The sequence below is a fragment of the Podarcis raffonei genome, chromosome 4 (assembly GCF_027172205.1).
Source record: "Podarcis raffonei isolate rPodRaf1 chromosome 4, rPodRaf1.pri, whole genome shotgun sequence".
Lineage (NCBI taxonomy): Eukaryota > Metazoa > Chordata > Lepidosauria > Squamata > Lacertidae > Podarcis > Podarcis raffonei.
In genome coordinates this window covers 73642939-73655579 of record NC_070605.1, presented here as the reverse complement: position 1 = coordinate 73655579, position 12641 = coordinate 73642939, and the positions used below count along the sequence as shown (strand labels likewise).

Sequence of the window (12641 nt, the reverse complement as noted above, 5' to 3'; positions counted from 1 at the left end):
GGTGGTCATCCCCCCGGAACTGGTAGCAGTGAATTCTGCAAGTTCTCACTGAATGAAAGAGCACTTTTGCCCTTGCCGGTTAAGGCCATACAATGGCTTAAGATTCTGAACTTGACAGAGAGGAAAGACAAAGGGAAGTCGCTCTAGCCACTCTTTTGCACATTGCTTGCAAACTGTTAGTCGCCAGGCTGGAAAAAACGAAGAAGTCTTCAGATGAACCCAAGATACTCGAACCTCTTGATGCTTTTTTTGACAGTTACCATCCATACACAGTACAGTGGTACCTCGGGTTACAAACACCTCGGGTTACAAACACTTTGGGTTACAGACTCCGCTAACCCAGAAGTAGAACCTCGGCTTAAAAACTTTACCTCAGAATGAGAACAGAAATTGCGCACTGGTGGCACAGCGGCAGCAGGAGGCCCCATTAGCTAAAGTTAAGGTTAAGAACGGTTTCAGGTTAAGAATGGACCTCCGGAACGAATTAAGTTCGTAACCAGAGGTACCACTGTATTAAAAAAAAAAAGATGGCTTCATAAAGGCCAGTTACCATCTTACTGTCACTGTACACGGAGTTGTTTTCAGTATTTTCAAGCCTTTTCCTGTGCCAGTCTCCAAAATGGGGAAAATGTTGTTGTTCTAGTAACGCTAAGAGACAGAAATAGCAACTCTGTACACACAACTGTTACTATATGCTTCCATCTGGCTAACACAGACTGAAAAAGGAGGAATAATAACTAGTATTTCTTTCTTAACTGCTTATACACATCGTAGCTTCAATCTGTACCACGTATTAGGATTCATAACTGTTTCATAACATATTCTGCTTTGTGCAGACCTTATTTATGTTGCATTTCACACAGTTCCTAGGAAACCAGCCAGAATCTATTTGTAGCTTTTACATGTGTCATCTAAATGGCAAAAATCAGTGGAAATGGGGGTGGGGATATAATACTATGCACACCCTAACACTGAATTGGCTTTCCTCTCCTTGGAAATTTAAAAAACAACAACTCCAAAATGCACCAAAATTATTCCTTATTGTATCAAATGGTTTCCAAGATCATCATCAACACTTTATGCCTATACGCACACTCCCAAGATATTGCCAATGAAAATGCCCAACAAGACAATTTGCCCTTTCATTAGCACCAGAGTCCATCATTCCTACTTGCACTTCATCCTTCACAGATGCTCTTCACATCAATGGAAGCTTTCTTCCCCTAGACGGCCAAATGGAACCAATGAAAAGCAGCCATTCAGAGCAGCACTCTAGAGATGTTTCCTGTACTAGCACTCTTAAAATAGCCAGTGCTCTGGCTGGGCTGGGGTGGGAATGTAAACGCCATAATTTCACTGGTAATAAGATGCCAGTTACTTCTGCATTTAAGTGGTCTCTTCTTCCTGCCTTTACCTACCGTTCCCAACCATTCATCAAAGGTTTCTGACAGGTGATTGTTGCAATCCAATAGCTGCAAAAGTTTTGGTCGATCTGTCACAAACCGATTCCAAAAGAAAGACAGGACTGCTTGGTGACATGCTGCAGTCAGTGTTAGAAACTGAGATATTTAAGCTAGGCATCAAATGGCTCCTTAAACCAGGATTACAGTCGCCAAAATGGAATGCCTATGCCTAGTTGCCATTTTGGGCCAGACGGCTCGAAAGTCGTATTTTTCAATTCGTCTTTTTGGTTCCTGAAATTCATTCTGATTGTGCAGATAAAATACAACGGGTAGAATTCTACAGGACGTGTTGCTAGTGTGTGAAAACAGTCAGGATCCAAGGATCTCCAGGCATGCACCTCCAGATGGTGGAGACGTTACGTGTCATCCTGGCACCTGGCCATCTTCACTTGGTCGCAAGTGGCCGACAGCCAGGTGCAAAATACGCCTGGTGAAATTCAAACACTGGCTACGGCGTATATTTCAGTACTCCGGGAGTCTAGCAACGTCTAGAAAAGCCACAGGTTTCCCATCCTTGGCCAAGCTTAAATGTCCTCCTGCCGATTTCCAGTTATGCCAGTCTCTAGGTCGGATCTCTGACTTTGCGTATGCCAACACCATACTCCATGTCCCAAGCTGCTGCTGAAACTCCCCCAGGCTTTGAATGCTGATGACACATTTCTCAAGAAAAAGAAGTTGCACAAGTCTATACTCCAGCTAAATGGAGACATGGGCTAGATGATTTGGCAACCGGTGAAGAATTCCCCATCCTGCACCTGCCTCAAACATGCAAAGCAGCAGTAGCAGGGTGTGGGTGGAAGAATCTGCAGCATTGTATAGGCAGTGAGCTCTTAAGCTTCCTGCCATCCACCTATTTTCCCTTGCCGACTCCTCCCATCGAACCACTTACCCCCAAATCTGATTGCAGGACTGGATTTTCTAGACAAATAAGGAAACATATCCTGGAAAGAAAGGTAATGTTGCAGAGGAAAGCCAGGTGGTAGAAGAATGGTTAACCACTCTTTCTTCCACCTTTCCTCCCTCTCTCTCTCTCTCTCTCTCTCTCTCTCTCTCTCTCGCAGGTGCCTACCTGTCCCTATTATGCAAGTTAGAGGACTGGGAATCCTGCCTTTTGCACTGAGTGTCTAATTCTATTCCATGTCCTTAGATCAGGATACTGTATTACATTCAGACTATATACACATTACAAATATATTCATAGCAAAGTAATTGCCAGCAGAGACATATACTGCTAGAAGCTTGATGTTCCAGCAACATTTCAGAATAGCTACTTACCTTTCCCAACCCCCCCAAAAATTCTTTCCTAAAAAAAAGATCCAGGAAAAGTGACAGCCCGGCATAACCTTCAGCTGTCAAGTGATTGGCCAGTCCAAGCCCAGATGCACTCTGCTGGCGACATCATATCCCTCCGGATAATTGACAGAAAAGCCTGTTCACGGACACAAGACGACGTCTTTGTTGCTGTTCAATATGGCATGTTTTCCTTCAAAATATTCTTATTTTATAAGACCCAAGTATAAAATAAGAATATTGAGGCAGGCGAAAAAAATACAATATTGGCGAAAAGATTCACACTTACCTAACCCTTATATGAAGCGTGCAAGCTTCTGTGCATTGGTCTATTGTGGGTGTGATATCGCCAGCAAAGTGCATACTGAGGACCTGCAGCGAAAAGAGAAATGGAAGCGAATCAGTTCAAGTAAGTGTTGTGCCGATAGGCCTGTCAGAACAAACTATGGGAAGCAGGCAGGCAGCTATATTGACTCAACAGGCATACACATGTGCTAAATCATCCTTGGAAATCATGCCAAGCAGCACAGCTTTGCAGGGAACCACTGTTTTTAGAAAACCTATACGCTACCTTTCAAGACAAAATTCAAGACACAATTCAGTGGAGCAATACCGGCAAGATATATAAACCTAAAACTGCACAACATTAAAATTAGCAGTAGTTAAACCTAATAAATACCGTAATAATAATGTGGTGTTCTGTAGTTTATATACCACCGTTCATCACAAGATCTTAGGGCGGTTCACAGGAAAAAAGTACAAGGTAAAAGCACAAATAAATAGTGAAAGAAAATCAACAAAACAATAAACCCCCTCCCACAAACACATTTAAAAGGCTGTGGAATATTAATCAGCCAAAGGCAGTTTGATTCCCCCCCCCCCAGAAGTTTACAGAATATGTTCAAGTAGGGGCTACACAAAATTATTATTATTATTGGCAGCCCTATTCAGGGAAGTTTTTAAAGGCTGATGTTTTACTGCGCTTTTAATACTTTGTTGAGAGCCGCCCAGGGTGGCATGTAAATATCATCATCATCTCCTCCTCACTAGGAGAGAATTCCACAAGCATGAAACCATTATGGAAAAGGCTTATTCTCTGTGCCCACCAATGCCGGATTCATAAGCAGGGTCTTCCAAGGCCAATCCCGCGCGCTGTATAGCATTTGTGCACACTAAACAAAATCTGCACAAAAAGGGAATAATCTAAAGCTCCCACACACACACCAGGCACACTCCATTCATACACAGGTATAGCTTTACATGCTGTGGCAGACAACCCACTTGAAAGGGGCTCAAAAAACAGAATAACTGTCAGGCCTCGGGGAACTGGATCCCTCCTGCAGTGGCAGTAAATTAGCAGATCAAATGAAAGGAGCGTTCTTACCAGATAGTTTCTTTAATAATCACAGCGAGAGACAAAGGAATGCCTATCTCTCTAGAAATGGCGTTGCTCCCAGTAAAGGTCCACCCCCTCCGTCCTCATTAATCTACGTCATAGGTAGGCAAACTAAGGCCCGGGGGCTGGATCAGGCCCAACTGCCTTCTAAATCCGGCCCGCGGACAGCGTGTTTTTACATGAGTAGAATGTGTCCTTTTATTTAAAATGCATCTCTGGGTTATTTGTGGGGCATAGGAATTCATTCATTATTATTTCTTCAAAATATAGTCCGGCCCTCCACAAGGTCTGAGGGACAGTGGACCAGCACCTGCTGAAAAAGTTTGCTGACCCCTGATCTACGCCACCCCTACGTCAGTAATCTGAGCTTGTTGCCACTGCGCTTTCTGTTCTATCACTGTCAGGAGTCAGCTAAAAAACACTTTGAGGTTTTTAAACTGCTTTGAGAGGGGTGTTCCATTTTGCTTTTACAATCAAGCGTTGTATAAATTTTATGAAATCCAAAATAAATAAGCTAGGAAGTTTCCTAGGCAAAAAGGTTTGGACAAAACTGAACCTGCTATTGGAATAGTCTTCCCTTGTCCCTCAAACGTAGACATTTCATCAGCTTCTCAGGATCCAGTTACCCATAAAAGTTTTAAATGCACCCATGCACCAGCATCAAATATCTAGTGACAAGAGACAAACAAGAACGGGAAGATATTCAGACCAATTGTTTTTGTCTTCCATTTATCTTAAACCACAAGAAGCCAACTTCTAATATCCATTCTACCCTCCTGACAATCATTCAGGAACCATATTTTGTCACATCAACTGATCAGCTTAAAAGCGGTTTGACTTCATAATAGAGTTGGAACCACAGTAGAGAATTCAAGGAGAAATGTATTCTAGAACAAAATGCCTTTTAAAAAATAATAATAAATGATATTTATCTAACTATATTTTCAATTTTTTTCAAACTTGTAATATTTATCCCGTCTTCCTTAATGGCAACACTATAAGGAATTTCTGCCACACTTTGACAAAATTTTGTGGTGATGCTGGGGACCAGACTTACCCCCTAGCAGATCATTTTTGCCTTAAACCACGCTAATTCATACAGGTAACATTAAAATAATAATAAATGCAGTTTCTGATAAAGTGTGAAGGAGTGCAACATTAAAGCATACCTTCACAAGAAACCAAAACTGCTTTTTCATTGCGATCATTTCCTCATGAGGATCTAAAGTTCTTGGAAATTGGTGCCACATATCTAATATAGAGTTCTCAGAACTGGCACAGAACTTTAGTTCCTCGTTCTAGGCAATGCTAATTTTGTAGTTATCTCAATTACAAAAGCGTAGGAAAGGATTTTAACACTGCAACTGTGTTAACAAAAATCAAACTGCCAAGCAAAATAGTTTAAGAACTGATGACTATTTAAGGTTGCCATGGCAATGCTGCTAAAGATGAAAACTTCAAATTATTTTGTAGGATTGCACTGCAAAACAGGTTTACACAAAAAGAAGACATACTGTGTTCAACGGGGCCCACTGGATCAACATCTTCCTCAAGCTGTCCACTACAACCCTAAGGTCGTGCTCCAACAGTTCAGACCCTCATGAGTGTATGTGTGAAATTAAGATTTATTTTGCCCCAATGTGCAATCTGTTTACCACAGTGACCAACCAGAGGCCTATGTAAAGTCAACAAGCAGGGACCTCAATTGCAACAGTTCCCTTCCACTACTGATCCTCAGGTACCAAGGGTGGGGTTTTATTGATGCAGCATCATAAAAAGGCTCAAAGGAACCCAGCAAATGGGCTGGCAGGGTCACAATGGTCATTTTGCATGGGGCAGAGATTTCAGCACCATGATCAACTCAAAATACATATTTAAAAAAAGAATAGAAACAAGATGTCTTATAGGCCAGCTCCATGTGTATTCCAGCATCTCAAGAATCTCAGGGTTCATTTTAAAAAAGAATGAAGAAATGTAGATTGAATTCTAGCCTTTATAAGCTGTACAGATAGGCTTGAAAGCATGTGAGCAGTGCTTAAGGCTTCCTCCCAGGTAAGTCAGGTTAGGGACGGAAGCCTTACTGTGTTTATTTTTATTTGTTCTTACACTTTATGTGAGGGGTCGGCAAGGTTTTTGTGGCTTGGGCTGGTTCACGGTCCCGCAGAAGTCACAGTCGGCCAGAGTGCACGCACACATGTGCAAACGCTATTTCCAGCGCTCCTTCCAGCACGGAGGAGGCGTGGGCAGCTTCCCATTGGCTGCAGGAGCTTCCTGCAGCCAATGGGAAGCCGGACAGAGTAGCGGAAGGCAGTCCCCGCTCTGCTCTGCGCCAGTTTAGCATGGCGCACGGGAGCTGACCAAGCGGGTGGCAGGGGTCCATGGGCCGGTTAAACAACCCCCATGGGCTGCTTGTGGCCCATGGGCCTTAGGCTGCTGACCCCTGCGTTATGTTAATGTTGTTTTTACAGCACATTGTAAAGCCACTTTGAAACACTTCTGTGGAAAACAACAACAAATGTAACACATAAAATATAATAAATAAAATAACTGATATTCAGAGGGGTGCAGCCTCTGACCCTGGAGGTAGTACACAGCCATCATGATTGGTAGACACTGATAGCTTTCACCTCCTTGAGTCTAAGCCCCTTTAAAAATTGGTCAGGTTGGTGGTAATCATCACAGTGTCTTGAGCTAACAGATTCCATAGTTTACCTACCAGCTGTGTGAAAAAGTACTTCTTTTCATCCATCCTTATTCTCCCACCATTCAGGTTCGTTGCGTTTTAAATAATAAACTCTGGACTCACATGGAAGTAAAAGCAAAATGACCACATGAGACAAGTTACTCTTGTCCCATTTCATAAACAACCCCCTTCCCAAACACATGTTTCCTTTACCTACAATGATGAATACTCTTTCATGCGTAAGTTACACCTGCAATGGGAAATGAGCATGAAACAGCTTTAACAGCAGTTACTAAATGTGATTACCAAAAGAAATAGGGAAAAAAACCTGAGTGTTTAATTAATTTACTTTAAAATTTCTTTCAAGTAAGTCTGGAGATCCCCTTTTCTCCTCTCACACAGTGATTGGGCAATTTAAACATGACGCAGAAAGAACTAACAGTATTCCAAAACTGGCTTGACATATTCTATGTTCCACACAGAAGGCTAGATTTTCTAGCGCAGTGCTGAAATAACAGGGCCAATGGGTTGTCTTCAGTATTGCTTTTCTGTGCTTTTTGGAAGTAGAGTTAAGTCCCTGAAATGCAAATAAAGAGCGGCTGAGAGACTGCTTACAACTAAACACCAGCAATAAATGTTATATGGCTGTAAAGATGACTGACTTAGTGCTAAAGTCTTCCTGTCTAAATCATAACAATGGTTTAGCCATTGCTTAAATGCTACAAACAACATTACTGCCAAAGTTTTACCAAAAATAAATAGTCAAGTATTTACTACCTTGTTTTATACAAGACTGGAGCAATATGAAAGATTAGATAAATACTATACAATGCTAGTTAACGGCGAAATCCTATACGTGTGTACTCAGAAATAAGTCCCACTCAATTCAATGGGCTTACTCTCAAGTAAGCTAATACAGGACTTCAGCCTAGATGTGCAAGTTTTTTAATACCCAAATTGGTAAGTCTTCCTCACCAGCATTCATTCTCCCTTGCTTTTTCGCTGTGTCTTACACTTCAATTTTGTCCCCTACTTATAGATGGCGCCAGCTCTCTTTTCTTTCAAACCCCCCCCCAAAGCCCAACTTTGCCACATAAGTCTCATCTTGCAGATACCATCTTATCAGGAGGGTCCATTCCATGTGATGTCAAAAATCAAGCTTTTAGCGTGTAGGAACCTACACATGTGTTACATACCGGACAGGCGTATCTCTGCTGTCTTTTTGGCATCAAGAGACCTTATAAGTGGAGATTTCTATCTCTGTCAGTATCTACACTGGACTTGAAATTGCTTTTATATGCAATAGCTTTTTTTCCCTTTTATTTTACGTGTGCTATGGTTTCATATGAGTTTTTAATGTACTGCAATGTTGCTTCCAAAATGCTTCATAAGAAAGAATTCATAAATTAACCAAGCCTCTAGATTAATCCCTTAATTCCTATTTTTAAAACTGAACAGAGCTTAAGTGTGTATAATTGCACCAGCTCACTTTCCTCTATCCTTCTGCTGTCTTCTTCACTGTCAATTCAGTTTGGAAGCAACTCAGGGAAAGGTTCTGTGTTTTTGCTTATGTAACTTTACAGTACTATGTGCACTCTGTGAAACAAAACAGACCTTTGCGTCTTAAAATTTTCTTTAAAAAAAAAAGCCTGCCATTTATCTCAAAATATACAGTTTAGCAGGCAAGAAACACTATGTTATATTTATTGATGGACACACGCAAAAAAAGATTCTTGAGATTTTAAGTACATAGAACCTACCAACATATGTTATACTTCCTATAATGGTCTGTTTTGTATACCATGCATTTAGCTTCAAGAATTGAGGAAAAAACCATTCTATATAAATATAGAAATCAACATAAAACCTATTATTGAGACAAATGTCCCATGGTGAGAGTGTATCATATCATCCACATCCAGGTCAAGTATGTGGATGTTTCTTATGTATACCCATAACATATTTTGTATGGTCTGGAAAATGCTGCAAATGCAAGCTGTTACGCTAAGAATGAAATCCTATACATGCTTTCCTTAGAGCAATTCCTATTAAACTCAGTGAGGTTTACTTCTGCGTAGACATGCACAAGATTGCAGAACACAGGAAACATTTGCATATCTTTACTGCCAAGTGTTCAGGGTGTTAAAAAAAAGAAAAAAGACTTAAACAACAACCACGGCAAAGCACTGCAGCAGGGAACAAATGACTAAGAAGATTGTCAGAGGTTGAGAAACCTCAGCAGAGAAAATCCCATTGCTTTTCAACTGCTTTAACTTTTAAGGATTTGTTGAACAGTTATTGTGGAGGAAACAGTTGCTTTTTGCCCAGTGCAAACATTCATGGGCACTTCCTTACCAGAATAAACATCTGCACCATGGAATGTTGAGCAGACATTATGCCCTTTTAGATTTCATTTTTTACCAGCAAAGAAGAACCAAATACAGTAATCAAACCCAGAGTTTGAGAATCAACACACTTCTGCCTATGATCAAAATCTGAACACTTAAGAATTGCTATGATATTGAAGATGCAAAAGGAAAATAGCACAAGGTTATATATATGTCAGTGTAGGTACACATGCAGTCCTCTGCACCAGTCATTAATCAAATCTGGTGGCTACTGAGCTGATCACAATTCCCCAGTTCTGTGCCACATCAGATAGTAGGAACAAATGTATGGTACTTTTACTTTGATCTTCCACCACCAAAACCTTTCAAAGGGCAAGCTTTTCTCATTTAATTACAGTACTTAGCAAAAAAAACAAAGAACAAGTTCTCTGTGCAGCTTACAGAAAAGTTAAGACCATACCAATGTCCAAATTAAACACAAACATAACATCTAACAGACTAAAGCATAGCAGCAGAATGAAACCCAAGTAAATACAACAACAGGGAACAATATAGTGCAAGAGATATAAAAATCAGATCTAAAGTCAGGGATCATGGCATCTGTGCATTGCAACTTTGAACCATTTTAGAAATCTGATATAAAAGAAGCAGCGAATGGAACAGCTCCAAACCAGTATTTACTTAATTTCATCACATGACCACACACAGGGATTTAAGGTGCATTGGGTAACCTTTCCTGGTGCAGAGTTTCAGCACAATCAGGAGGGAGCCAGCAAGCATCAAGGGCCAAAGATTAAAAAAACAAAAAACACAAAGCTAGCAGGCAGCCAAGCTTCCAGCTAAGGAGCATGAATGTTTAAAGATGTGTCTAGTCTTCCTGTACAGAGTCCAAGATAACAACAACAACAACAAAATTATGCCCAGTTTATTCCCAGTAAAAAAATAAGGGAATCCAAAAGGGTAATCCAAAAGTAGCACATGACAGAATCTTCCTGTCAAGACTACAATTGAAATGTTTACCGTACAGTAATTTAACTTCTGCACCACCATGCACATTACCAGTTCAATTAGCGAGCAGCATTCAAATAAGGCCTGAAGGTTTCCTCAGGGGACATTTCAGCATGTCATAATAATGTATTTCCATTAAGGGAAGCGACACGAAAACATAGTTTACATCTCTATTTTTTTCCATTATGTAAAAAGCAACTGACATTTGGCCTCTGTCCCACTCCCTATGACCCTAAACATGCCTGCAAACCACCATCGTAAGAGGCAAATTATGTAATATGCATTTCAGAAGGGCCTTTTGCATATGCAAAAGCCCTCTCTGAAATGCACATTACATAATTTGCCTCTTACGATAGTGGTATATATGGTGGTGATGGTGGTGGTGTGTATAGAGAGAGAAAACAGATGATGCCCAAAGCAATTTGACCTTCTGTTCCCCCATTAGCTTGGAAACGCTGAATCAGGAAACAGCAGAGGCCTGGCTAATGGCACACATTTCGAGGGATGCTCATACTTCTTCAAGGAGGTGCAGGTTTGACTTGAGAAGAGGCTCACACATGTGCATCTGCATTTATCCAGACCCTGGGCCTTGAGAAAACGATACCAGCAAGACACCACAAAACAACCAGATATCTGAAGGCACTGAAGAAAAAGACAGGAGGAATGGAGTCGCATCCACCAGGCAAAGAAGCGATGGGGCGGGGGCGGGGTTCCAAGCAACCGGAACAAATGCCTCCTCGCCCGTCTAATACCCCACCATGTACCCCCCACCCTGACCTCCATAGAGCATCCTTTTGCCATAGGCACAGTCGCTGTTCCCGCCCCTTTGGAATCTAATGCAAATTCTCCTCCTCCCGCCTCCACAGCCAAGGGCAGGTGGAATTAGCAAATCGCCTTGACATTCATGGCGCTTCTACAAATAAATAAGGTTTCGATGGAGGGGCGGGGGAGACACACACAAACGCGCGCGCAACGTATAGAAGAGTTTTGTGTCACCCTATATGAATGCGAGAAAAAGGAAGGCGAGGAACGGAAGGACCCCTGCAAGACACACACTAACGCACACACTCCCTCTTCTGCTTACAGGATTTGAGGCAAGTGTGCTAACAAGCCTTTGTTCACGGCAGGCGCTTGCATCAAAGGCGATCTCTATCGCTCGCGCGCACACACCCATCTCTTTCCCCATCCCTGTCCTTTTCCTCCTTCCAGAAAGCACAGAGAGAGAGAGCGCGCCACCCCCAGCCTCACCGTAGATCATGGCCAGGCCGGTCTCGTGGAGGAAGCGGACGCGGCGGTGCTTGAAGAGCCAGATGGTGAGGATGGTGAGCGTGAGCAGCAGGATGAATGTCAGGAGGCTCACGCTGTCCTGCCGATGGCTCTCCTCGGCTTCTTTCTCCGTGGCGATCTCCTCCAGGGCGCTGCTGCTCCGCTCCCCGGAGCACGGCCCGGGGATTCGAAGCAGCAGCAGCAGCAGCGAAAGGAGCAGGAGCGGAGGAGGGCGCGTCATGCTGCCGGTGGTGCTGGGGCCGCCGCCGCCGCCGGTGTTTCTCTCTTTCCCCGGCCCGCAGCAGCTGCGCACCGAGCCGCCCGCAGCCTCTGCAATGCCTGGCCAGCCTCTTACGCTCGCTCAGCCTGTGGCCGCCAAGCCAGGAGCAGCTTCATCCCCAGTGGCGCGCGCGCCGCCGCCGACAGACTCCGCCTCTGCGCGGGTCCTCTCCGCCAGGCAGGCCCCGGCAGGCAAAGTTTGCCGGCTGCTGTAGTCCTCGCTGCGTTGCTGCTACTGCTCCGTCTCTCGCCGCTGCCGTCGCCGCCCCGCCTCTTTTAAGGCCTGCCACGCTCCCAGCTGCGCGGCGGCGGCGCCACCTCCTTGCGCTCCCGCACTGAGGCGGGATTTGCGCCGGCAGCGCAACCAGGCGGGAGAACGGCCATACCATTTCAGGCAATATATATATTTCCCGGGGGAATATCGTGTCCGAATGCTCCCCCGCGTCTGGTGCCTTGGAAAGGTCTACTGCTGACTGCTGTTGTTGTGTTTAATTGGGCGACTGTTAAAAAAGCATATTCGACAGTGTAAAGCGCCCCCCCCGCCACTTCCTGAAGTGGTGGAGGCCATGCTACCGCCTCCTTCCGCAGCCAGGGTACACCACAAGCTGAGTAGAGAAAGCTCAAAGTCCCTTGAGTTGCCAGAGGGTGGGCATCCAGTTCTTGTCGATGCTGCTCTCTCAGAAATTGCAAGCCTAGAAGTGAAAAGGGAGCTTAGTGGGAAGCTTGGGGTTTGGGGCTGCCGCAACGCCTGTTCCATTCTCAGTGTCCCTCCAGCAAAAAAACAAGAGAGCCTTTGTGGTGTTGTGGTGACAGTCTTGGACTAGTACCTGGGAGACCAGGGTTCAGATCTTCACACAGCCATGAAGCCCGCCGGGTGAGGATTAAATGTGGAAGTGGAGAAGAACCAT

The 12641-nt window shown here is 43.6% G+C and overlaps 1 protein-coding gene across 2 annotated transcripts in view; it reads right to left on the bottom strand.

The window, feature by feature from the left end:
• The window catches only part of SLC9A7 (solute carrier family 9 member A7), a 50021-nt gene extending 37947 nt beyond the window's left edge, over nucleotides 1-12074 (bottom strand). Inside the window, exon 1 of one of the 2 annotated variants that reach the window (XM_053384096.1) lies at nucleotides 11437-12074. In XM_053384096.1, the coding sequence (XP_053240071.1) occupies nucleotides 11437-11695 (259 nt within the window). In that variant the 5' untranslated portion in view covers nucleotides 11696-12074. The remainder of the gene's footprint in view (nucleotides 1-11436) is intronic. The other variant, XM_053384097.1, reaches the window with a different exon arrangement.
• Between the last annotated feature and the right edge of the window lie 567 nt (nucleotides 12075-12641).